Here is a 27,716-nt window from a genome sequence, read left to right as displayed (position 1 = left end):
TTCTTGTGTAGCAACGGCAACGTGTTGCTTAATTGGATCATTGTGCATCTCACCACGTATGAAATTGTTTAGCAGGAAGCATGCCATAATTAACCGGATTTGGATCTTAATCGGATAGAAAGTAGCACTCCGTAAGATGCTTCATCTCATCTTTAGCACCGCAAAAGCCCGTTCAATAATGTTATGAGCTCTAGTGTGCGTTAGGTTAAGCAATTCTCGTGCATTTTGAGGACGCTGGGTGCCGACTCCCAATTCTTTCAAGTGATAGCGCACGTTTTTGTACGAAGTCAGGAATCCTTCAACATTTGCGTATCCATTATGACATAGATAATAAGTTCCTAAAAAAGTGCAAGTATAGGATAGGGGTGTTTAGGTACTGTAATTTAAGGGGAAAGCATAAAACTGAAGTCCGAAAAGGAATAATTTATCAAAGTATACTATAGTTCAACCTTTGTTTACTCGCAAACCCCTTTCTCTAGTGACAGCGTCCCTAAGCACTCAAGAATCACCCGCCGATCCCTCCCATCCGGGTAAAAAATACAAGAACTTCATGTTGCGGTCACAAGCAACAAGAATATTGGTGATTTGGTCCTTTCGCGAGCGATATCGTGGCTTATCTACGTTCCTGACGAGGAAGTTTATGTATGTGCCATCCAAAGCGCCAATACAACCCTATGACAGTTGATGCAATTCCGTAAAAGCAAAACAAGATTGTTTATTACTAGCACCAAACTCCAACTAATGCATTCAAACAATTCAAATTCAATGTTGATTACCTTAAAGTGTTTCCAACGCGGGTCAACACAATTGTTTGCTACCTGATCAGGACGAGGCAATAGAATAGTATGCAACCTGAGAACCGCTTTAAGTATAAGATGTACATAGTGCGAAACAGTTTCACCCGAGCGTCGAAATTCAAATCCAAAAGGTCTAATTTTCTTATGATGCGCTAGAATACTTAGGAAAACTGCTACTTGTTCCTCTAGTAAAACAAATCGACCATTCCGTAGACCATCATGGTCTCTTCAATGAATACACAACTGTTCGAATGCATTCCTATCCATACGGAGGTTCACAAAACAGTCGACATCACTAACTGAGGTGGCCTGTTACACGACGCGCAAAGCGTGATACGCTCAGATTTTACACGGTTTTAAGACCTTTATTTGGTCAATTTTTAATGTCAAAATCATAATTCATGTCTATATTTCGTATGTTTTGTCTATTTTGGTATTTTGACGTGTTTTGTGAGAAACGTGCATATTTGAGCCCAAAAAGAGAGTCAAAAAGTGAAGTTGGAAATTTGGAGCTGTTCAGACGTCCAGTGGTCCCTGCAACACAAATAGCGACCGCTGGCGCCCAGAGACCGTTAAGCCAGTAGCGGCCCGCTCCGGGAAAGTTGTGCATGAAAGGAAGAACACTCCCAACGACCGCTACAAGTGATCCAGAAGCTACGGGATGATTGCCAGCGACCGCTGAAACAAGTGACCGCTGGCCAAGGTGCAGCGGCCCGCTGAGAAAAAGCGGCGAGCAGAAATTGCCCTACTTTCTCTTCAAGACTTACCATACTTTGTAATCATTTTCCTTATTTGACGTGGGACGATTTTCCCCTATAAATACCCCCTCAAGCTTCATCAAAAGAAGATCTTCTCTTTGCAAAATATTTCCAGAGCTTAAAAGTGAGAGTATTTCATAATGCAAGGGATTGAAGAATGAATCAAGACAAAGATCAAGACTACAAGGATTCAACATTTGGGTTTTATTTGCTTTAGTTCTTATTTTCTCTATGTTTTCCCTACAATCTATGTTTTTAGCTTATTCAATTATGTGTAACTAAACTCATAGGATTCTAGGGATGTGTTAGTAACGACTTTGGTTATACGATTCCGTTTTCTATTTAATATCCGTTTGGTTCTTACTTTTTTTCTTCCTTAAGTAATTGGATAATGCTTCACGTTTGAGTGACATATTCTGTGATGATTTAATATAACTTGCTACATAATCATGAGAGGAGGTTAGCGAGTTAGATCCACTTAATAGACGCTACAATTAGCTTCCCTTAAAACGACACTATTAATTGAGAGTGAGGACTTTACAAAAGTCTTAGGAGCTTTTAGGAGTTACGGATCTAGGATTGACAATCCTACTAGAGATGCCTAAGGTTTTCGGTTCCGGCGGTTAACCGCGGAACCGTAACCGCCGGTTCCGGTTCCGAACCGGAACCGTGACTTTTTTCTTGAACCGGAACCGCCATATTTTGAACCGGTGGGTCGGTTCCGGTTCCAAATTTCACGAACCGAAACCGTGCCGGAACCGCCGGTTCCAGACGGTTCCAAACCGAAACCGTGAAAAACCGTCGGAAAACCGTGAAATATACGATGCACATACATGTTCTCAAATTTGAAAACATCAAGTTATAAACAAAAACAAGTTTTAATTTTTCCACTCTGAAATCAGAAAAATCAAGCGCATCGAAAAAAGGCCAGAAATATCAAACGCATTCGATTGTGAAGGACTAACCGTCTGATTTTGGGGAAAAGCGTCTGATTTTTAGGACGACGGACTTCGATTGCTGGATATAACACCGATCGGTAAGGAGATCCTCCTATATTTGGAGATGCAATAGTCAGAGACGATTTGTGGATGCATCCATACACTAATCGAAACAATTTCATGGGGAATAGTGCAGGCCTCGCGGGCCAACACTTGGCCATGACTTATCAAACATGGCAACCAAACAATAGGATGTGTGTTAAAATGTGATAACAAACTAAAATTGGAGTTAACATAATAACCAAACGACTCCCTAATGTGTATGCCCATTTTTTTATAAGAGGGAACATCATTTTTGGTCCACGAACTTTGCCAAATTATCATTTTAGGTCCGTGAACTTTGAAAATATCATTTTAGGTCCGTGAACTTTGAGTTAGTATCATTTGAGGTACTTTTTACTATTTCCAAGTTTTTTTGGACGAAAATACCCTCAATACCTTAAAGTGTATATATTTTTAATAAATTTATCATATACTCATAATTTTTATAAATATCTTTACAATATATTTTTGCCAAATTTTCTAAATATAATTTGACCTTAAATATTATCACTTAATTTTGTGACACGCAAGTAAAATTGCTTCTTCAATTTTTTATATTAATATATTTTTAAATTGAATAAATAACTTTTCTTTAATAATAAAAAATTGAATATAGATCTTTTCTTGCATGTCACAAAATTAAATGATAATATTGAAGGTCAAATTATATTTAGAAAATTTGTCAAAAATATATTGTAAAGATATTTATAAAAAGATCTTTATTCAATTTTTTATTATTAAAGAAAGTTCTTTATTCAATTTAAAAAAAATTAATATAAAAAATTGAAGAAGCAATTTTACATGCATGTCACAAAATTAAGTGATAATATCTAAGGTCAAATTATATTTAGAAAATTTGTCAAAAATATATTGTAAAGATATTTATAAAAAAATATGAATATATGATAAATTTATTAAAAATATATACACTTTAAGGTATTGAGGGTATTTTTGTCCAAAAAAACTTGGAAATAGTAAAAAGTACCTCAAATGATACTAATTCAAAGTTCACGGACCTAAAATGGTATTTTCAAAATTCACGGACCTAAAATGATACTTTGCCAAAGTTCGTGGACCAAAAATGATGTTCCCTCTTTTTATAAATATATGAGACCAATTGTTAACTTTAATCTTATAAATAAAAAGTTTTATTAGAAGGAATTCAGTACGATCATTAAATGAGAGTATATAAATAGATCATAATTTTGTCTAATTTCTAATAACTATTACACTATCATTCCCTTAAAAATAGACCACATTTGTCATTTTAGAATATCCTTTAAAAATAGACTAATTCTATTTAAGCAAACTTTTTATCTTTAGTGAGACAGTCACATTCTATACTAACAATACTACAATCACTTTTTTGTTTCTCAATCTCTTATTTTATCAATTTTATTAAAATCCGCGTCGTTTCAAAAGTTGTCTATTTTTTTATGGATGGTTTGAATAATAAGTTTTGTTTAAAGGAATGGCCGAAAATCAGAAAATAATTGGAATAGTAATTGAAACAATAAGCTTTATTTAAAGAATGAACGTAAATTTAATCAGAAGAATTGGAATATCAAGCTTTGTTAAAAGAATAATGAGAAAAAAAGAAATTGAAGCTACATGTCTTCAATTTTCGACCGTTGAAATAATAAGCTTTGTTAAAAAAATTAATGACAAAAGAGAAATTGCAGCTTAACAGTTCATTTCTTCCAATCATTAATTCATTACATGAAACTGAAAGGAAAAATCCAAAATTATACACTGCTCAAAGTCTCAAACCACCATATTCAAAAATCGAAACCCAAACTTCCCTCCCTCCTTTTTTTTCTAGGGTTGTAACACACTCTCATGCGTAAAACCCCCAATTTCCAGTTCCTACTCTGAAATTCTCTTTGCAATTCCCGGAATTTTACGTTTTATGCGTACAGTGCCAGCAAATTTTTGCCATTATGAACTCTCTGAAACAAAATCAGGAGTTCATGCTGAGAGAATCGATCAAGCACTTTTTAACTTCATACCACAACGGCAGCTCGGATTACTCATCTTTCGAGTCGATTTTCTTCCGTTTGATTCAGACAATGCTCGATCCGCCGCTTGAAATCACTTGGTTCTACGCCGCGGTCACATTTCACACAGCGAAGCGCAACAGCCCTGCCTCTAGGGTGCTGATAGCTAAGGATTTGTTGAATTTATTCACTCAGTGCTCTAATTTGAGTAGCGCGTCGAAGAAGATTGCACTGCTGGCCCCTGTTGTATATGACCTGTATAGTATTGTGTGTGATGTTAGGATGACTGAGCTGCATGAGAGGGTTGAGGTTGGGAAATTGGTGGAGAATATGGTTTGTTACATGACGGTATCTGCTGGGGTTTATGATTACGGAAACGAGGATGTTGAGTGTGATACTGCTGTGGTGTGTTTTGAGGATTTGATCCGGGTTTGGACTACTGATCGAGGTGGGGGGAGTTGCAGCTTTGTTGAAGCTTTGAGGATGTTCTTCCCTCTCTTAGGTGATGGAACTTGGACGACGATGAATGCTGGTTGTGGGATAAGGGAGCTAGTGGGGATTGTTCAGTTGGAAGTGTTCTTTCTCAGGCTGTACGTGAGTTTTAGTTCTGGGATGTGTACAGAGGATGTCCTGAAGGATGCACGAGACCATGCTGTTCAAACTATCAAGGGGTTCCGGAACATCTACTTTTTAGGTGATAATTCTTTTAAGCATGATCTACTTCTGCTCTCTAACGTAAGCCACTGTACGAGCAGCAGATAAATTTCTTAAGCTTTAGTGTTAGATTGTAACATGGATGTCACGCTTCTTGTAGTGTATAGTACTCCGTATATTTCACTATAAGGTGCACTGTTAGTTTTGGACAACTTTAACAGAACTCTACTTTGGCATTCTGATGGTGTCTCAAATAAGTAAGCCCTAGAGTTTTTGGCCCAAGCAAGAATAGGAGTAAGCAACATGCTAAGGAATGTGGAAATTGTGAAGAAACTGTGAGCTTGTCTTTCATATACTGCGATCATGATTTAAATCATCCTGGAATAATTGAGTTTCTGAACTGGGGTTTTTAGAAGTGCTTAGAAGTATTTCCAGTTTTTTGTTGCAAAGGAGTTGTAGAGATTAGGTTCAAATCATAAAAGGGATAGCTTAATTTAGATCACAATCTTATAGGTGCTTTAAGATAATGTCAACTCATATATATGTACATGATTCATTTACTAGCATATTGAAGTTTGTTCATTACTTTATGCTTCTGGTCAAAACATAAGATGAGTGTTTCAGTGTGGTAGCCTCCAGTTCTGTTACCCTTCCATATCAACAGGCAACCCAAACAATGTGCCAATTTTCTTGATTAATTTGAAGAAACAGGATTTTAAACATACTTGCAAGATGTTGAGTACTTGAGTTACATATTCAGATATTTCTGTCAATATATCTGTAACAACAGTCCTCATTTTGTGCAATTTACCCTAAATTGCTACCTGATGGTGCATTGCTCCTCACCAGATATGCTGCTCAAAATGCTGTCAGGACCCAGCTTGCCTATTGCAGCCTCAATGGTACTTCTATGTATTATTTCAACTATTAGAGCTGGTATCGACTGTACATGTAAAATCATTCAAGAGCAATATTTCTTTTACTTTTCTACAGATGAGTTCGTACAAGGATATATTTGTCTTTTCTTTTGTTACTGCATAAGTAGCTAAGCAGTAAAGAACTAACATAAAATCCTCTACTTGGTGAAACTTATTCTTAATTGCTGCAGAGCCATGGAGATGCAGTTCTTCTACATAAAGTATTATATGATGCTGTTATTTTGGTTGACTATTCATTTTATTCTGGGAGATGGATCCAGTCATCTGCCAGACAATTGAAAAAGCTTGCTCTGGAATGGGTGTTGGCTGCTGACCAAGCCATTCAGTTTGCTAGGTACCGACTAGTTCTTTTTTCCAATACTTATTCATAGTATAACCACATACAGTTTTAGTATATCATTGCTGATAAATGATATCTGCAAATGAATATGCGAATTTTTTTGAGGACAGAGCTGCAAAGGAAAAATCTTGGGCCATTTCTTACCTTAATGCTTTCAAAGAATGTCATTTGGTGGCTGAGTTAATTAAATGGGTCTGTAATCAAGCTGGAATTGTGGACCTAAATACTATACCGGACATCACCAATCCCAGAGCATTAATCCGTGAGTTGTCTCAACTTTTATTCTCCTTGTTGTAATATTTCAGCTTAAGCTTTCTGAGGTTTATCCTTGGTAATTTTAACATTTGGAGCTCAGTATTTAATACAAAATGAACATATCAGTCTCACTTTGAATAATTAATGGTGTGAATCTCTTTGGTGGTTAAATTGAAAAGAATTGAAGCTGCCAGCATAATAATCTTAGTTCTAGGACATTCTAGCTATATTTTCAACTTTGGTATTTGATGTGTTAACTGAAATTGAAGCTAGCATCATAATCTTCTTAGTGTATGCTGTTCTTGGAGTATTACTTTTTACTATGGTATTTGATGTGTAACTGAGAGATACTATGTGCAGAGTGGCTATTGTTCCTTAATGATGAGGGGATTAATGTATTCGATCATAGCATGTCACTGCTCCATGCAAAAGCAGCAGCATGCATATCGAAAGTGGAGAGTGAGACACCTGAACTTACCCTCCGTACAGGTTATTGCCATATGAATATCATTGATCTCAATGAGAGTGATGAGAGTGAGGACAGAGAAATGGGTGATCAGCCTAACACCGGTACTCTAGGGGCTTTCTGCTTGACAAGCGTGGAAAATGGTACTGGCAGAAAACGTAAAGAGGCTCTGAGTAGTTTACACGAGCCACAGGTGAAGCAGGTCAAGCTCGACCATCATGGGGACAAGCTCTTATCTTTGTCCAGATGTGGACCAGATAGCGGTGGCCCCTTGGTTCAGAACATTACCTTCGACGATGACATGGAGCTCGTTGGGTGAGTTCCCGTGCAGGATGGTGAATTCTGCCTTGTTCATTGCAATCCAAGTGTCGGCCTCCTACGACCTCTTTTCAACAGGTGATGTGAAAACAGTCATTGCAATGACAAGGACCATACTAATATGACTTTATATGTATAAAAAAGCATGAAACTTGTCATGATGCTGCTATGCCATATGAAACCTGCTTAATTTCCCCCTGCATTTGTGGTTTTCATGTTCTGCTTTATATCTGTTGAGTTTATGTATTCTGATTTTATTTTGCTTGATTATTATCGACTGCTTGAATTTTGCATTTGGTAAACTCCACTCTTTCTTTAATGAATGAATGATGTGTATATGTGAATACAATACACACACATTTGTGTATGTGTGTGTGTTTTTTAAAAGCATAGGGGAGTTGGTGCCACGAGGCACAACTTCATGTGTGTATGTGTGTTTCTATGGGTGAAAAAGTGCAATAAATTATGGCATTGGATCGTGAGATATCACCCAACTCTATGTGTGTGCACTCATTCAATCTTAACTATGCATTGATTGCTTTCCAATCTAACTTATTTTTATATTACTACTACATCATACTAGGCCTTTACTCCCACGGACATGAAAATGTTATCTAACTCAATGTGTGAGAAATTTAAGGATGTAGTTTTGAAGTTAAGAGTCCTAGAATTATGAATATATAATGAAGGGGAGCATTAGGGCGTATCCATAATTAGAGTGCTAACATACATTCAATCACGTGCTGTTACGTAGCACGAAAAATGCAATATTGTATATAGAAAAATGCAATATACATTTGTCAAGCTGCAAATGCATTTTCGTAGATTGCATTTTAGTTATAGGCAAATTGCATTTTATATTGTTGAGTTTTGCATGTTAATATAAATTGTCTACCATGAAAAATAAATTATATATAAATGCAAATAAATAGCCTATATCTAAAATGCAAAACTCAACAATAAAAAATGCAATCTGCATATAACAAAAATGCAATCTGTCGAAATTCACTTATACCTTCTACAAATGTATATTGCATTTTTCTATATATAATATTGCATTTTTCGTGTCACATGGCAGCATATGATTGGATGTACATTAGCACTTTAAAATTAGTTAGCATTTTAGTATATCCTATAACGAAGTTTTATTATAATTCTATAGTATCACTATCGTTAGTTGTATGGGGCTTTTTTCATTATTTTTTTGTATTCTATTGCACCAAGTCCAGTTTTACTAAGTAAATATTGCTAGAAATCATTCAAAGGGTTATACTATTTCATTTTAACCTTATAAAAAAAATAATGAATTAGTTTTGAAAAATGCAAAATTCACATTAATTTAATTCATATATATGTGGGAATGCTTTATTGAGAATGGTAAATAGAACTGAGAAATACGTACGTGTGTTTAAGCATAATAAGTTCTATGCATAAGAAATTTATAATATATATGTAAATAAATATATTAGTTGGACCAGCGATACTGTCGATATATATGACGAGTTATTTTATCCGTTCTTATAGTACTATAAAATAGCAATATTTATAGATATTTCATTATAATAAGATACGAGGGTACTAAAATACTTCTAAGAGCTTACGTCGAAGTACAATAGTAGTATTATTATTATATATTTTTTTTTAATCGTATTTCAAGGTATTTCAAATATTGATAAGTTTAAAAGGTGTGGCCTTTTAACATGATTGGGATTTCTGACCAAGAACTAAGTTTGATTACGTTATTAATTCCATATTTTGATATTACAATAATTGAATTGAGATTAAGAATGTATACATAAAAGAGATCCACCGACACTCCACCCAAACTATAGCTTTATATTGATTATCATCACATTTATAATGAGTCAGATATAGTTAAACATTATTTGTCACATCACAGGGAAAAAGTGATGAACAAAAAAACAGAAAAAAATAATTTTTTGGATGAAATTAAATATCGATATAGGGGAAAAAATATACGGGGTACTAGTTTCTTTCACGAGTCTTTTTTTTTGGGTAATTTGATGTACATTAGTGTGTTTCATATTCGTGGAATTCGAATTTATCACATCATCAATTAAGTTCTTGAATAAGTTGTTTATTTATGATCTCATAATCAAATCACAGAAAATATGCGTTGACAGACCAAATTTTTAGGTCGTGACTGAGAAAGGATTTCGAGTATTATATGGAGTAGTACTACTAATTATAGAATATGATAATTGGTGTAATAAATTATGGAAACTATTATCTGGTAAGTCTTTTATAATACGAAAATTAATTTTGAACTAATTAGATCTATAAACATAATATTAGTGCCCAACCAAAAAGTCTTTGGTTGGTAAGGTGATGTTTTCAGAAATAAAATTGGCCAAAAAGTTTATTGAAAACGATTTATGGTCTTCCCCTGCACACATTTTATAACAAATAGTTATTGCTCTTGTATTTTAGCGGGAACAAGACAATAAATTCCTTTTTATTGGAGGAAAAATATACTTTTATTTTAGTTAAATGGTCTGTATCCTTACCGACAGAGACCATTAATATTATTTCCATAAATTTTCAAGATATTTTGGCGGTTTTATACACGAGGTGTGTCATGTATGGTTTACAAAGATTAAAGACTACAAACACCAATACACCATATCTATTTTTAATGTAACTAAAATTTTGGATATTAATTATTTCTTTATTAAAGTAATTACTTAAAAAAAGACTTCAAAGGGTAGTCGAAACTTGAGTTTGGAAAATATAAATACAAATATTGGATCACAATACTTTGAAACCCAGTTATTATAAGGTTGAATAAATAAATAAAATAAATTTAACGCCATAAAATCACATGAAAATTTGTTTGTACGATGACAATATTTTGCTTTGATTTCAAGGTAAAGCAGCTAAAAATGTTGCCCAAATATAGGAGCCTAATAAAAAAAACGTTTGTGCACACATAAATAAATGTTTTTTTTCAAATTTTAAAATACTACTACAGCTGGATCCAAAAATGACAATCTCCCATGTAAACTGGATATGCATTTATTACTTAGGAGGTCCAATATTTAATGTGCTCTGAGATTATAATCAAAATCAAATTTGTATATTTGATCAACTAGTAAAATATACCACAGTACTCCATTTGTAAGTCAGCCGAAGTCACTCGGATGCAAATATGCAATATAATTACAGCAACTAGATTTAGTTAGGAATACCAATAATTAATACTCTCTTACCAATAATTAATACTACTAGTACTATTCTCTTCCTCGTGTATGTGTATGTATCAATATGGCGAAATAAAAATAAAAAGTTAGCCGACAATTTGTTTACTAAAAATATAACTTTAAAATAATAGTACGTGTGTGATGTTATGTTGAAGGAAAAAATATTAATTATTTTTAAACTTTGTAGGATTCTACTTGATTAATATTCTGATACTATAACTTTAAACATTGAACTCACTCACTTCATCAAATTTATTTTCAACTTTACCAATTTTATAATGCAAATCTATCAACTTTTTTTTATCGCAATGCCATGTGCTTTTAAAATATTAGAGCATCCGCAATGGGGCGGACGATAAATTCATATTCTACTAGCATTAGAGCATCCGCAATGGGGCGGACGATAGGCCGCCCGATGCCTCGGGCGCGCGCTATAGATCGTCCGCGGACGATAGGACATCGTCCGCCCATTGTGGGCGACGCGGACGATGGCGCGGACGATGCAACGCATTTTCATTTTGTTTCGAATTTTTATCTATTTAAACTTTGTTTGTCATTCTATTTTTCATACGAACATTTCTCTCATCTCTCACATTCCATACGAATATTTCGATAATCTCTCACGAACAAAAATGAACCACGACGACGACTGGAGGTGGATCTAGCTCCAGCACGGCGACCGCGCCCCACGCTCGAGGATTACCGACGGGCTTCAATGAGGTTCTGTCTAGACATGCCTCAATGAGCAACCAACAAGACCATGCTCAGCTCATGAACGACATAGTTGAAGAAGTTTGGACCCGTAACCGCCGTCGTTGAGAATGCGTATGTTTTTTAATTCGTATTGTAATATATTAATTTTAAATGAAATGAAGTTTTTTTTTTTCCAATTTTTGTAGTTATTTAAATATTCAAATAAAGAAAAGGCTTATGTCGGCCTTTAGGACAGCTTATAGGGCGCCCCACTGCAGATGAAAGAGTAGCAGGATAAAATGCTGATGTGACGGTGCATAGGGCAGGCTTTAGGGCGTCCCATTGCTAATGCTCTTGGTCACCACAAAAAAAAGAAAATAGAGAAAATGCAAATAAAAAGGAAAAAAGGAATTCCAGTGAGGCGTGACAAGGACAATTGTGTCATTCCACAAGGGAAATATGGGGGCCTCTAACTCTAGTTAAAATCCAATTGTGTCATCGAGCCCGGGCCCACTCTGTTTCCGATTCAAAGCCCAAACGCAAATGCGTCGGTGACTCAGTTAACGTTGGACTCAACTCACCTATATATACACCTATACGTACATATATACATTTGGTTCACATTATAACTAGATAGAGAGAGAAACGAGGATTGGTATTTAAGCTGTTGATACCAAATTGAACGCCTCTGTAGCTGGAGAGAGGAAGATTAAATAATCAGAGAGAGAGAGAGAGAGAGAGAGAGAGAGAGTTAGGAGGAAAGGAAGTACAATGGCGGACTCCAGCGATTCCGTCTCCATCGATATGGAGTCCATTCCGTTTGCCGGCAAGGTCAAAGTCAAAACTGCCGCTCGCATTATGCTTACACACGCACATATATACATGTTGTATTTGTATGCATATACTGCGAAGTTGTTTCTGTGCATATTTGATTTTGTGAAAAGGTAACAAGTTATGCGTGTGTGCGGAAATATTAGCTGAGGTAGATTGCGGAGCTGCATTTTGAGCAGCAATGCGTGATCTCCAGAATTTTGAGGATTTTGCAACGGAAGTCTATTTTTATGCTTTGTTTACTCTTGCTAAAAAATGCTTCGGTTTATCATTTCCCGATGAGTTTTTTGTGTGAGTGGAGAAGGAGCCTTTTTCGGCAAATTTACCGTAGCATTGATGTTTAGATTAAGTATCACATTTTGGGAAACAGAAGTTCATTTTCTATAGAATAATCTAATGAGACTGATTTTACTTGTTTTTACAAGTGAATTTCACATTTGATGTATTTCCACCGATCAATTTCTTTCTAACTTTTCATCTTTTTTTCATCTCCATTTGTAGATGGATCGCTTATGATCATATGTATATGTGAGTGGCATAAAGTATGAGAAAAGGAAATAGGAAAAAGAAGAAAAGAATTTTAGTTCCTTTGATTTCAAGTATGCGTACATGCTACAATTTGTAGTTCAGATTCTCAATCCTTACTTAACAAGTTTCAAATGTAAATATTATGCCATAATTTCGTATATACACTAGTAGTACTCAATTTCTGAAGATTTTATACTTAATCCGCAAAATATGTTTGAATTACGGATCCTTCTTCTCAGAGCTCAATAAATTTAGAGAGAAACCATTATTTTTGATGTATTTCTTTGCTTATTAGTGCATGAACTGAATATCCTTGACCTTTTCTAAATCCACAAAGGAAAGTCGTTAGCTAGAGGGCTAGCTGAAATTTTTCTTGAAGGACCAATATCAGAGAGAATTCTTGTTTCAAGCAAGTTACACTCTAACTAAGCTAGAAAAAGATTCTTGTACAGCAAGTGGAATCAGAATTTCGTAGATTGGATTAGCTGGTGGAATATTTTCTCTACTTGACATATTTTGGAGATTAGGTGCCGATCTTGATAACTTGCTCTTCTCATGTTGGTTTACAGGAGCATATTATCAAGACAGGTCATGGTTCTGTTTCCGTTGCTGTATTTGGAGACCAGGACAAGCCAGCTCTTATTACTTATCCCGATTTGGCTTTAAACTGTGAGGAAACTGAACTGAATTCTCACAAACTGTATTTGTTGATATTGAACCAATTTCTTGCTGTCTTTTGAATACTCTTATTGATGACTGGAATCTTGCTAATGTATTTCTCTATTCACTTTGGCGGCCTGCTTTTAAGCTTCCACTTTTGCCTTAAATTTTGACATGATATTTCTTTTTCAGAATGTTATTTAGTTAGATTGACATATTACAAGATGCTTTTGGTTCATTATTAGCCTTTTATATCTTGTTTTTCAATTACAACTGTGAATTATCCAATCTAGAAGCAATTTCTCTAATATGCGCAAAGTGTGATTTACTAAAGCCTACAGCTTATTCTCTAAACTTGCAGTTGACATGTGACTTCTTTGTCTGCATGCAAATAAACAGATATGTCCTGTTTCCAAGGGCTTTTCTTTTGTCCAGAAGCATTTTGTCTCCTTCTCCATAACTTCTGTATCTACCACATCAGCCCCCCAGGCCATGAGGTCGGTCTCGTAATTCCTTGATCATTTATTTTAGTTACTTATGAAGTAGTACAGCTTCATTGACACTGCCTTCATTCAGTTTGCTGTGTCTTACCTGGCACTTCTGTCAAGAGTTATTGCAGTTAGGAGCTGATGTTGCTGGCCCTGATGAGCCCTCACTGACTGTTGATGAATTAGCCGACCAGATTGCTGAAATCCTAGACTATTTTGGGTAATTCAAGTGATTTAGTAATATTGTACCTGCCTGTCCTACACTCCTACTGAGTACCAAGTCAAATATTAATCGTCTACAAGGATTTCAAGCTAACTCACACTCAATCTATCTCCAGGCTTGGTTCGGTTATGTGCCTGGGTGTAACAGCTGGAGCTTACATTCTTACCCTTTTTGCTGTAAGTCGTTCTCCTTCACCTGTTGCATCCATATATCTGTTCATTCGTCCTGGCCAGCAAAATCATGTGCCACTTTATTGCAGCTAACACACCCACGACGTGTCATGGGTCTTATTCTTGTTTCCCCTCTGTGCAAATCACCATCCTGGACAGAGTGGTTATGTAACAAGGTTTGCTACTTTTTGGTTTCTCCTTGTTTGCTCATATTCTAACTGTGCAGAAAATCTGGTACATGATTTAGAAAACATAAAAGAGATTACTAGTTTCACCGAGAATGCCGAACTGTTTGCAGGGGATGTCCAATTTGCTTTACATTTGTGGCATGTGTGGCATAGTAAAGGAGCTGTTGCTCATGCGTTACTTCAGCAAGGTCTGTCTGGATTCATTTTGTTAAAAAATATTAAAGGATTCATTTTGTTTTAAAAAATATGCTAAATATGAACCTTTTTCAATGGCGTGCAACAGGAAGTTCGTGGTGGTGTTGATGTACCCGAATCGGATATTGTCCAGTCTTGCAGAAGAGTTAGTTCCTTGTTTTTTTCTCAACAAATCATGATTTCACATTTCTAAGTCTCATATAAGTAATTAAATTTTGAATGTTGCAGTTGTTGTGCGAGAGGCAGAGTCCTAACGTGCTGCGTTTTCTTGAAGCTATCAACGGGTAATTTCCCCAATCATTATCCTATTACAAAATAAACTATAGTGGCAGTCAACACTTAAAACCCAAAAGAGTGTTAAACCTTATCATCTGCTGCCTTCAGGAGGCTAGACATCAGCAATAGCTTGAGGAAATTGCAATGTCGATCCTTAATTTTTGTTGGCGAAAACTCTCCTTTCCACTCCGAAGCTCTTCACATGACGTCAAAGCTGGACAGAAGATTCAGTGCCTTGGTTGAGGTAAGCTAACCTAAACCATCACCTTAGCCGCTCTCACGCGAAATCATCATGTTCACCTCTCACACGTCGATTGCTTGCAGGTTCAAGCATGTGGCTCGATGGTCACGGAAGAGCAGCCTGACGCCATGCTGATCCCACTGGAATACTTCCTCATGGGCTATGGCCTCTTTAGACCATCCCACTTGAGTGTAAGCCCAAGAAGCCCATTAAGCCCGACTAGCATTATTTCACCTGAGCTTTTCTCACCAGAAAGCATGGGGTTGAAGTTGAAGCCAATAAAGACGAGAATCCCTGGCCAAGTGTGAAGAGGAGGGATGAGTAGACTGGCCAAGTTTTTGTAAACTACGTACGAAGGTAAGGAGCTACCACGCGTTCAAAAGAAAAACTATAGCAGGGGAGGAAGGCATAGGAGGCTTGTAGATAAAAAAGGCTATATATACAAATAATTAGCATCATGTTAGCAGATAGATAGGCTAAAGGGTAAACAAATTTTCTTCAATTTTTTTGGATTTTTCTCCCACTTGTACCTCTAGAAAAAGAATTTAGTGAGCTATTTTTCTTTGATTTTTTGTATTTCTCTCCCACTTGTAACTCTAGAAAAATAATTCAGTAAGCTATCCTTGTACATCATTTCACTAATAAATTATCGACGCATGGAATATTAATAAATGGTGGGCGTTGTGTTTCAATTTCTACCATTTAGTTTATCTTTGTTATTTATTCTTGGCATATTCTTTTATCATTGTCTGAGTGTTGACACTCTTTAGATTTGATATATAGATGGATCACACCCCATAGAAAAAGATTAGATTCTTTGCCAAGTTGGAATAATCATCAATAACAAATCATGCATTCATATTCTTAGTGTGATACATCGAGGATCCGACTCTGATACCATATTGAATCGCTATATCTCGTCTAGAAACTTAATACTATTCGTGATTTCACGACTTGGTCCTGCTTTGATATCATATCGAACTACCATCTTGTCTAGCAACTGAAACATTATTCGAGATTCCTCAACTTAGTATGTTCTTAGTTCTTACATACCAAAACACTGGATCCCAAAGCTTGAACATGTACAATTTGGATGTAAAAATGGCATTTCGCAACATTTACATTACATACCTTCATTTTTGTCTTCATCTTCATTGTATACATTAATCCACATCGAATCTTCTGCTATCAAATCGTAGAAGCTTCCCGTGGACGATGCCACTGGCATCTTCTTGGTTTCTTGGAGCCTTCCTTCTGTTCATCTCTGCATACATTTCCTCTATCATCGGCTTCCAGAGGCGAACGCGGGCATTTATAAACCAATTCGATACCTGTTACATATGTTTATAGTACATATCATCAAACCATAATCAAGAAAACATTGCAAAAAATTTCTCATTTCATTGCACCTGGCTCCTTGTTAGGCCACTTTTCAATGCTAGCAAGTGCTTCTCTGCATCTTTCGGATACCTGAAATTTTTGGATCATTTTAAGAAGGCTATCTGATTATGTAGCGTGGTAGGTGAATGGGGTGGGCTTACGGGTGTAGAAAGTTCTGGAACATCCATGCCCTGAGCACGGAGATGGATCTCTCGGGGAGGCCTCTCTGAGGCTTCCAGAGCTGGTGATCCCTCTTCTTGAGCTGCTGGAGTGCCCACTGCTTCTGCATGAAGGTTGTCTCGCACGAACTGTTTTCTCCTTCATCGCGTCGTGCTGCTCCCATTGCCAAGATGTGGCTGCTGGTCCTCTCCCGGAGGCCTCTGTAAATGGCAGAGACCGTGGGGAGGGTGAACCGGGCGTGTAGGTTAGGGTCCAGCTCGGTCACAGCGTGGAATGCAGAGACGACCGTGTGGATTTCGTCTATGCATTGGTTGTATTGATCATCGACCTATGTTACGTTGAAGGCGTAAAATGGTAAGAATCAAGAAACAGTTGGATGAATGGAATTTAGTTTTTTACCAGTTGAAGTAAAGACATTAGATGCCTTTTCTTGAATTCATTGTTGTTGTTGTGAGAGGCGGAGTCGTGTTCAAGCCGGTCCGAGCAGCCAAGGCTCGTTCCATCGCAGTTTTCAAGCGCGTAGCAGGCGAACTCAGCAAGTATCTCCTGCATTGGCTGGAAGAAACGGGATCCAGACAGCTGCGTTGCATTGCTGCTGCTGCACGACGTGTTGTCTGACCCAACGTGCAACGACGAGTAGCTGCTCACGCCCGTGGAGCTCAGCTCAGAGCCCCCTCCTACGCGGGGATGAGACATTGCAAGGCTCAACGAAAGCTCCTTGTTGAAACGAGAAGGCACGGGATTAGGGTTGAGCCTCTCGTGCTCCATCAACATCCACTCATTCATCATTATCGGGCTAGGCATGCATCCGTTGAAGTCTCCAAACCCGGGCTCAAACGTCGGATTCACACAAGCATGGGGGGATTGAAAGGTGTAAGAGCCACTAGGATTGCTAGTAGTCCCCTCAATGTACTTCCCGGTGGTCCAAAGCCCGTCCCCGACACAGCCTAAGGTGACCGTGTCCTCCCCGAAGGCCGGGGGCAGGGGAATTCCCGCCATGATATGGGTTTGAATATGCTGGTTTACTAAATCCGAGTAACTGGGGGAGCTCAATGCCGAGTGCATCAAGCTCCCATCTGCTGCAACGGGGGCATGTGGCCCCGTTGTAGCATCTGTTTGCATATAGAGTAACCCTGAAGATGCAAACACACCATACTTCAATTAATGGTTGGTTTAGTATTAATAGTTTTTGTTTCCAATTTTTCTCAAAGGGATAGGTTCAATCTTCTAGTATTTCATTTCAATTAGCTTTTTTTGGGAGAAACAAATGCATAATGATAATTCAATCTCATATAACATTTCATCCCACGTGAAAGAGTGCTTAAAACTTCAAATGTATGTATATATGTGTGCAAGCAAACACTACACAAAAAGAGAAACCTCTTCATTTATTTTGCTCAATCATATAAAAAAAGGAAGTACTTTTCAAACATGATATTCTAAACACAAGGAAAAAACAAAACAAAATAACTTGTGAAAGAGATGAGATCATAAAGAAAGAAAGAGAAAAAAAATGAGCAAACCTTGGTATCCTCGAAGGAGTGTTATGCAATGAAGAAATGATATCTCAGGTGAAATGCAGTTTCCCCTTCAAGCAATTGATTGCAAAGCAAAGAATAAAATAAAATATAAAAAAAAATAGTTTTAGAGGGAACCAAATGATAAAGAGCCAAATAAAAGTGAGGTTTGATCTTTAGTGATCAGAGCCATATGTAGGAAATCATTGGTTACCCTGTCTTCCTAAACAGTGTAATAATAATCAGTTTAAACCAACAAAAGACTATTCCTCTCTCTTTAAAATTGTTGCAAGAAAACAAGCTCTCGTGTACGAAAAAACCCCACCACCATAATGTGGAGACAAGACAACAATGCATAAAAGGCCAAAGCCAGTGAGCTGTTTTTCTTTTCTTGCTATCGTAAAAATGAAAGGTGGGATTTCATTTCATCCATGAAAAGTTTCAAAGCCCAAGAAACTGATGGATTTCAGAGTGGCTCAGAAAGAAAGCAAGAATCGTTTACAACAAATCTCCTCTCTTTCTTAAAAGAACTCTTCTTTTAACACAAAAGTTAGATAAATAGATTACTATATAGTGAGGCATTGTGAATTACTCTCTTTAATGCTATATTTATTCATTGAAGTATTCAAATTTTTTTATTATTGTCGAATATTAAAGGTTAGGAAAAAATAAGCACATAAAAGAGTTGTGGTGCTATGCTAGTTAACTTTGTTTGATGCTGCAGTTTCACTAATTTCTACTGCAGCTTTTTGAGGGCCCCACTCTCTCTCTCTCTCTCTGAGAAGAAATGTGTGGAATGAAATGGGCATTTTGTTGAAGGGGGAAGAAAAGGTGTGGAATTATGTTAACTGGTTTGAGATGAATTGTGAAATGAGATGGGAAAGAAAAAAACACACTTTTGGAGGGTGAAACGAACAAGTAAAGGGATATGGAAAGTGAATAGAGGGGAAAGTCTGATGCCACTGTTGCACTTAGCAGCAGCAATGATGACGCAAGCATTATCGGGAAAATCTTTGACATATTTCTATGCCTGTGTGCTGTTTAAAATATGGTTGTATTCCTTATCAAAGATTTGGTTTGAAAAAAAAAAGTTATATTTTTATCTTTTCAAAATTTTCAGTATACCATTCGTATCTTAGAGCATTCACAATGGGGCGGAAGATAGCACACCCGATGCATCGGGTGCGCTATAGTCCACCACTGTGGGTGCGCGGACGACGGACGATGCGTCATCCGCGCCCTAAGCTTAGTCCGTGGACGAAGCGCAGATGATAGGGCATCGTCCGCGCCATCGTCCGCCCACTGTGGGCGACGCAGACGATGCAACGCGTTTTAGTTTTTTTTTTTTAATTCGAAAATTTTGTTTATATAAATACCCCATCCTAAGATTTCATTTGTAACTTTTCGATTCACTTTTCAACTCTCAAATTACGCTAAAAAATGAATTTCGGTGGATACTTAAGTCCTGGTAGCCCGATATTTGGAGATGGCTCACGGTGGCCGGGTACACAACCTGGCGAATATCGGTCGTTCGACGACAACACGCAGTACGACCCCGACTTCAGTACGGATTCGTACGGTCTCTCTGACATGGAGCCGTCTCCAACTCGCCCTGCCGCCCCTTCCCATCGCGCCGCCGCCGCCCCCTCCGCCGACGAGCCCTCGGCCGCTACCGCCCCCGCCAGAAAGAAGCGGACCAAGCACCGCGCGTACAAGTTGCCATCTCCGGCAACGAATGAAGAGTACGCCCCTGGCCGTACGAACTACCAGTCAGATGAAACCCTCGTCTTGGCGAGGTGTTGGGTGGATATATCGGAAGACCTAATATTCGCGAACAGCCAAAAGCAGCTCGCGTACTGGGAGCGCATCGCCGAGCGCTACAATGAGGCGAAGCCGCCGAGCGCGTACAAGCGCCAAAGGGAGCAGCTCCGCAAGCACTGGGATCAGGTGAAGAAGCAAGTCAACCTGTTCGCGGCGGAGTACGAGAAGTGCTCGAGGGATCAGGGAAGCGGCGAGAGCTTGAGTGACGTGGGCGATAGAGCACTGTTGTCGTACCAGTCCATGTACGGCGACTTCAAGCATTTCAGCATCTGGGCGCTCTTGAGGGACAAGCAGAAGTTCCAAGGCAGGATTCTGCACACCGGTGCGACAAAGAGGACGAAGACCACCGACACTGGTGGTTACACGACCAGCGAAAGCGGAACTCATCAGGTGGACCTCAACCGGACGTGCACGGAGGAAGAGAATTCCGACACACCGATGTCCTCCCGGCGGCGTCCTATAGGCGTCAAGGCTGCGAAGAACAAGGGGAAGGCGAATGCGACATCCTCCTCGGCCGCCGCCCCCCATCGTCGATCCCGACCCCGGCGACAATTGCCAACTCGGATTTGGCAACGGCCTCGATGGCGCGGACGTTGTTGGATACGCACAATGCCCTTATGAAGTGTACGGATCCGACCAGAGCCGAATACCTCCAGGGGTTGATCGATGAGTTGCGCCGGAAGTTGGGGCTTTTGCAGAATAGTCAATTTTTTTTATTTATAACCATTGTAACTTTTTTTAATCAATGTATTATTTTTCGTTTCTATTTAATCGTTGTGTTTTTTAATTAGTTTGCATTTATATATTTGAATATATTTAAATTAATTAACAAAACAATAGTAAAACCTATAGGGCGCCTCACTGCAGGTGGAAGGGCAGGAGGATAAAATGCTGACGTGACGGTGCATAGGGCGGGCTTTAGGGCGCCCCACTGTGGATGCCCTTATTTTCGGTATGTTATACCGAAATTTGGTATATTGTACTCTCAACATCAATGGAAATAGAGTATTTTAGTTTTTAAAATATTATTTGTATTTTATAATTAAAATAAAATATACTACTATTAAATATTATATTCTACATGATAGATGATATGCTAAATACCTAATATGAGCTCCTTATGTGATGCATTTAGTGTTGTTTATTTCGATTTATATATTTAGTTTGATTCTAATATATTAAAAAAAAAATTATAAAATCAAAACTCGTTTTACTCGTTTTCTCTATAATTTTAAATAAATTAATAAAATAACAAATTAAACTTTGATTATGAATTTTATTAAATTAATTTTTTTTAATAATATACTTTAATGTATTAAAATCAAACTAAATATATAAATCAAAACAAATAACATTAAACATATACTATCAAACAAGATATGTAAGATATATTCAATTTGATGAGAAAATAGTTTTGAAATAAGTACTCCACTAGTCCATTTCGGTTAGAAATCATTTCCAATAATTAAGTTTTGAATTCAAGTCTGAAGTTAGGTTTTCATTGTTGGGGCATGACATAAGATAAAATTGGATGAAAAAATACCAATAATTGGTTTTCGTTGAAATAGGGAATTCATATTTTCTGTCATTAAACGACAAAAACTATAAAATGTTTCGGAAAATAGACTGCCTTCACTTGTGGAGATGTTTATTATTCCAAATTTCCAATACTCCACGAAATTCCTTCAAAAGCAATGGAATCCAGAATCCTACATGAATTTGAACTACCAGAATCTAAGGACTAAAATCTAGTAAATACTAATAGTACTCCCCGTTCCAACTAAGATATACAGTTTTTTTTAGTTTATCTAGATCAAAATGATATATTTCTATTTTTACTAGTAACTTTTTTCCTCTCAAATGCACTTAACTATTTTTCTCTCTCTTCAATTAAATAAATTATCTTTCTCTCTCCATTTAATACTTACACTTCTCTATCCAATTAACCACATAAACCAATAGTTCCTAAAATCTCGTACTGACTAAGAAATGTGTTATCTTAGTCGGGATGAAGGGAGTACTACTACTATTCTAATTACTCATCATGGAGATGTCAGTGCAACCTACAATTTGTGGACTGACATGAATAGCATACTAACTCGATAAAATTACGATTTGATTAACCCGCAACCCGATGGGTTGGCCTGTTAGGTTATACCTACCCCAAAACTCGAATATTTAGGATTATGATTGAATACTTATAACTCGATAAAAATCACAACTCAATTAGCCCATAATCCGAATAGGATTTGCCTAAAATCCGCTGGAATGACCCGATTAATATGCCTATAGTCATTCAATTTACTTTAAAATATTTCCCTAGAATGCATAAAGCAAACATATAAGCCATATCGTACTCCTAAAGTTGGATTAGTTTATATTTTGAACAAAATCTTTGTTATGATTATTGATGCAAGACAGATTTCAACTCTTGTCACTCTATCAATAACAAATTTCTATTACTCTATTATTTTTCGTAGGCTAATTTTCATCACACGACGTACAAGATACTATAAAGTACGAAAAACACATTTCAGAGTAACCGAACACGCCCTTAGAGTAACAATCTTCGAGAGCAACGTGAGTTCCATTTCTTTGCAATAACTGCACCAACATTATTCGATAGTTAAAACACGCCTAAAATCATACTGATACTGCTGTAGCCTTTGACAATAAATTGTCTATATTTATTTGATTTGTAAATTTTCTTAATGGTACTACAAACTGATGTACACATTCTATAATAGAAGATGAATTTATGAGCACATATAATAATTGGAGTACATATCAACGATAAAATAATTTGATTGAAAATAAAAGTAATTTAAATCGAACTCTAAATTCAATATTCAAAACCAAATAAAGAGTCGCCTTCTCTAAATCAAATTGAAAAACTTCAGCTTCTCAAAATTTCATTCTCTATATTCAAAATATCAAACCCTCTTCAATATTTTGTTAACTATTTACAGATAATACATCAAATCCCCCATAAGAAAAATAGTACTAGTAGTATGAAAATTTGAGTGGATTAGATTACAATTTCAAAAGTGTATGTACAAAATTTCAAATTGCGCACACGACAAATTAATTACTACTACGAAATAGTATATCTACATCCGAAATTTTTATTTGTCTTCTTCAATATCGACCCTACATTAAATTTGTTAAAGATCACATACAGAAGAAAATGTAAATGTCCTGTTCCAGTTATATATGCCAATTTCGTCAAACATCGTTAATCTAAATGAATAAATTTAAAGGGTAAAACAATTATTTCTTTTTTAAGTGAAATATGTAAATTATAAAGTCCTCAGGTACCAGATTGTATAATTTGGATAAGTAATCAATAATTTCGGGAATACTATGATTTTTTAGATTTAAACTTTAAAGAAATGTTAATTATCGATAAATTGTTACTTTATTATAAAGAGTGTTTTTGATTCGTGTGTATATAAATGTGGGTTTCAGAAAAGGATGAGCCCAAACATTCAGTGCTTGTAATGGCCCAATAAAATTGTAATGGGCATATTGGGCCTATTTAAGCGTTGTTAGAGTTATATGCCTTATAATTTATGAGTGTTAACTAAATTGCAGTGGCTTTCTCATAGACAGATTTACCTACTCTCAGTTTCCATTTTAATTACTCTCTCTTCGCTAAAATATCACAAAAATAAAAATTATATTCATTACTGTTTTTTGTATTAATATATTTCATCCGTCCCATAAAAATAGACAGTGGTTCCATTTTAGTTCGTCTTATAAAAATAGTCTATTTCTTTTTTTTTTCCAATAAAACGAACTCATTTTTAACTAAAAATACTTCAATAATTTTTTTTTTCTTTTTATTTATCTCCTACTTTATCAGTAGTAAGTTAAAACTTGAATCATTTCAAAATATATGTTTTTATGGGACAGGAGACCTCCAATCAGTGGCGTATCCAGGATATTTGATTCGGGGTGCGGAATACATGACCAATAATTATGTAACTCATTAAATTAAGATAAAGAAAGAGAAATGAAACATAAAAAATAAATGAACCAAAACTTGAGAGTGGTAGGACTCAATCTTTGGCCTACCAAGTGAAAATGTTGTTGCTCTGCCACCTGATCACTTGCAATTTTAGTTAATTTTACCTCAATACTAGTGTTAAGTACGAAATTTTGGGGGTACAGTTGTACCCCAAAATTACCCCTGGATACGCCACTGCCTCCAATACCAGCACACGTAAGGGCACATGTAACGAACACCACAATATGGACCAAAAAACATGGATATATTTAGTCTTGAGAGAGAGATGATCACATGTCTCCAATGGCAGAAAAAAATTTCACAAGTTTCTCAAGATACTAAAGCTGTCTATCCCATTCAATTATGGGGTTGACATATTTTTGCAGCCACAACCATAATAACTTTAATGCAAGTTGCTCACCTACTTTCTATCCATACTTACAAACTCCATCTCTCTCTCTCACACACACACACACTCAATGTGATTCACACTTTATCTTTTGAAAGGTAATGAATTCATGGATGTAATGCTGATGATAAAGGAAATTAAACACACATACACACTTACTCATACATATAGCATATAATGTTGAGGAGATTTAATATATTGTACATATATCTATGCAACATTTATATATGTCATAAATGTGAAGATAAGGATGTGTTTCTTTTTCTTTAAATTCATGGGTTTCTCGTATCGATAGCTAGAGAAGAAAGTAAAGCCAATGCAGGCTGCATTATTTTGTTAGATGTATGTCAATCTAATTAATGCCTATGACAAGTACAATAGTCAATGGATATTGTTTTGAGGTAGCAATTTAATAGTGCCCAAAAATGAGCTATCAATTCAAGATTCACACTCCCGCCTACTTATAATTTAAGAGTATTTATGTTTTGCAAAAAGTACCCTAATAAATTATGAATTAGAAACTAATGACAGCTTTTTAATAATGTGCATTTTAAGACTAGCTATTCATGTGCTATGTAGTATGTCCAACAAATTACAATTTCCGAAAGAGAAAAAATAATAAAAGAGAAGTGATTTCTATAATTATAATTGGTTAGACATACCATGTAACAATTTATTACTATGTTCGGATTATTGGATTGGAGTTAATTATAATTAGTTAGACACACCATTTAGCAATATATTATGTTTGGACTATTGAATTTTTACTCCACAAGTAGATAAAATTTAGTGGTTTGAACGTACTGCCATTAAATTTTTATTTCTATATGAGATAATATTGGATAGAATTTTGAAGATGAAAAGTCTAGACTGGCATTTATATGGGAAAAAAATGAAAATACCAAGATGACATATACTTTGAATAGGAGAGGGTATATGTCATCAAAGTATAAATTAGAAATTAAAAAGAAAATTAGAAATTAGGGTACATCTTCTCCTATTCAAATACTATATGTCATCAAAGTAATAAAGTAAAAATATAAAAAAATAAACAGAAATGGTCAAGATTTGGAATACAATCGATGAGAGATCAAACCTCTTTATTCATTGAAAATTATATGAAACTTCCAACCCCCACAAAAAGCAAAGAAATGTTTAAAATTGTGAGCACATCAAATGTGGAAATTCACACACACACGCACGCACGCACACACACACTCTATAAGTAGAATGTGTGTAGCCTACATTACTTTGTTTTTTCACAGCATATATGGTTTCCCATCTAAGTATTATTCAAGAAACCAATTAACACTATCCAATTGCAGCTTAACTACATCAGATTTAATTCCTCTTGTAAATTGTAAAATCAAAGTGAGATTCACCATGAATATATAAGAATAAGTCCAATTAAGAAATGAGCCAATGAAGATGTAGACAACACCAAAAACCAGCATAAATAACGCAACAAATAAATCGACTACAACTATTCAAACAATTATGCACAATTATAGAAAATTAAATTCCTCCCAACTTGCATGAAGAAAAACCGTTTCGTGTTTCAATTCTAGCCACTAATTAATCAAATATCCCCAAAATAATCAAACATTACATATGATTAATTAATTATATCTTAATTATTTAAAAACAAATACACATCTAACCACCACCCCCGCCGCCGTCGCCGCATCCTCCATTATTCCCTACCTCAAAATCAATCCAATTCCAATTCAATCGCCGCCGCCATGCATCGATGCGATCGCCACCACTCCGAGCTTCTGGAGATTGAGTTTCACGACGGTATCGGTGAACATCTTCGTGTCCTCGCCGGTGTTCCCCTCCGGAATGTCGACGATGTACGATTCGATGACGATCGTGTAGGTTTTGCCGGCGGCGGTGAATTCGTTGACGGAGGTGACGGATCGGTAGTTGTTGAGGCGGGTGCTCGCCCAAATAGACGCAACAAATAATCGACTAAAACTATTTCAAACAATTATGCACAATTATAAGAAAAATTAAATCCTCCCAACTTGCATGAGAAAAACGTTTCGTGTTTCAATTCTAGCCACTACCCGACTTCTGGAGATTGAGTTCACGACGGTATCGGTGAACAATCTTCGTGTCCTCGTAGAATAGTGGGCCGGGTTCCCCTCCAGGAATGTCGACGATGTACGATTCGATGAACGAAATCGTGTAGGTTTGCCGGCGGCGGTGAATTCGTTGACGGAGGTGACGGAATCGGTAGTTGTTGAGGGCCGGTTGCTCGCCGCCGAACGACGCGGATGCTGATGATGTGGCGGCTGTCGTCGAGGATCTCGAGGCGCTCGTGGAGGTGGAGGCGGGGAGGCCGGAGACGACGGTGACCTCGGCGGGATGCTGCCGACGCCGCAGTCGCCGGTGAGGCGGCAGCTCTTGATGAAGTGCTTGTAGCGCTGGGGATTGTCGAATCGGCGCACCAGAGGCCACACCGCCTCCGCCGGAGCGTCGATCCGTTGCGTGATCAGAGAGGTGCATGTGTTGGGCAATGCTTCGAACGTGTGGTAGGTGCGGATCACGTGCTCCAGCTGCGCGAATTCCTCCGCGGTTAGGCCATGCGGAATCCCGCCCTTGTCGTCCATGGATGAATTGAAGAAGCTAAATAGAGAGAGAAAATGAGGGAAAGGGTTTCGCGAAATTTGTTTGATTTAAGAGAAAGGGGTTTTTAATATGTGTGTTTGTGTGTATATATATGAGGAGGTTTTGAGAGGAGGAGGAGGTGTGATGAGCTGGAAATGAACTTGAATTTGTTGAAATTAGGGATTTGTCCTCCAATTTGGGATTATTTTATTCAAAGAAATGGAATCTTGAATGCAAATACAATTATGGTAATTTTAATAAATCACTAAGTTTGCAAATGTTATGGTTTGAGTTAATTATTTATTAAATTACGAAATTTGCAAAATATTACTCCTCCTCCCTTCCCTTCCATAATAGTGGAGTTATTTTGTCATTTTGGCATGTTCCATAGTAATGAAGTCATTTCTCGTTTTAGTAAAACTCAACACATTTCTTTTGTGTTACTTTACTTTTTCTTATTTTATTATTTCTTCATTTCTCTGTCTTTTTCATTTCCTACTGTATTCTTCT

At 36.8% G+C, this 27,716-nt stretch overlaps 3 protein-coding genes and 1 pseudogene across 7 annotated transcripts; 2 read left to right on the top strand and 2 right to left on the bottom strand.

Annotated features, from left to right (window-relative positions):
• Positions 1 to 4,304: 4,304 nt before the first annotated feature.
• Positions 4,305 to 7,833, top strand: LOC121783001. Its single transcript, XM_042181031.1, has 5 exons — positions 4,305 to 5,286; positions 6,096 to 6,148; positions 6,355 to 6,518; positions 6,635 to 6,786; positions 7,140 to 7,833. The coding sequence occupies exons 1-5, from the start codon at positions 4,536 to 4,538 to the stop codon at positions 7,562 to 7,564; spliced, it is 1,545 nt and encodes a 514-aa protein (XP_042036965.1). The 5' UTR covers positions 4,305 to 4,535; the 3' UTR covers positions 7,565 to 7,833.
• A 4,286-nt stretch (positions 7,834 to 12,119) lies between these two features.
• LOC121782535 (protein NDL2-like) lies at positions 12,120 to 15,969 on the top strand. Of its 4 annotated transcripts, none has more exons than XM_042180410.1 (11): positions 12,120 to 12,308; positions 13,406 to 13,505; positions 13,896 to 13,993; positions 14,107 to 14,204; positions 14,323 to 14,383; positions 14,467 to 14,553; positions 14,676 to 14,753; positions 14,849 to 14,905; positions 14,989 to 15,044; positions 15,145 to 15,280; positions 15,361 to 15,969. In XM_042180410.1, exons 1-11 carry the CDS (start codon positions 12,249 to 12,251, stop codon positions 15,583 to 15,585), a joined length of 1,056 nt encoding a protein of 351 aa, XP_042036344.1. In that variant the 5' UTR covers positions 12,120 to 12,248; the 3' UTR covers positions 15,586 to 15,969. The 4 variants fall into 4 exon arrangements, with proteins under 4 accessions (XP_042036344.1, XP_042036345.1, XP_042036347.1 ...); XM_042180411.1 differs by having other exon boundaries at positions 12,122 to 12,308; positions 14,116 to 14,204; XM_042180413.1 differs by lacking the exon at positions 12,120 to 12,308 and adding an exon at positions 12,343 to 12,421.
• Positions 15,970 to 16,093: 124 nt separating this feature from the next.
• LOC121782534 (homeobox protein ATH1-like) lies at positions 16,094 to 18,584 on the bottom strand. 2 transcript variants are annotated; one of them, XM_042180409.1, is made up of 6 exons: positions 18,361 to 18,584; positions 17,237 to 17,970; positions 16,819 to 17,165; positions 16,687 to 16,747; positions 16,409 to 16,608; positions 16,094 to 16,277 (listed from the first exon to the last, which is right to left on the bottom strand). In XM_042180409.1, the coding sequence occupies exons 2-5, from the start codon at positions 17,957 to 17,959 to the stop codon at positions 16,441 to 16,443; spliced, it is 1,299 nt and encodes a 432-aa protein (XP_042036343.1). In that variant the 5' UTR covers positions 17,960 to 17,970; positions 18,361 to 18,584; the 3' UTR covers positions 16,094 to 16,277; positions 16,409 to 16,440. The 2 variants fall into 2 exon arrangements, with proteins under 2 accessions (XP_042036343.1, XP_042036342.1); XM_042180408.1 differs by having other exon boundaries at positions 16,267 to 16,608; positions 18,361 to 18,583.
• Positions 18,585 to 26,008: 7,424 nt separating this feature from the next.
• Positions 26,009 to 27,476, bottom strand: LOC121781092 (annotated as a pseudogene).
• Between the last annotated feature and the right edge of the window lie 240 nt (positions 27,477 to 27,716).

The sequence above is a fragment of the Salvia splendens genome, chromosome 20 (assembly GCF_004379255.2).
Source record: "Salvia splendens isolate huo1 chromosome 20, SspV2, whole genome shotgun sequence".
NCBI lineage: Eukaryota > Viridiplantae > Streptophyta > Magnoliopsida > Lamiales > Lamiaceae > Salvia > Salvia splendens.
Note: the sequence above shows the minus strand (reverse complement) of the source record. Positions and strands in the feature narration are given on the sequence as shown.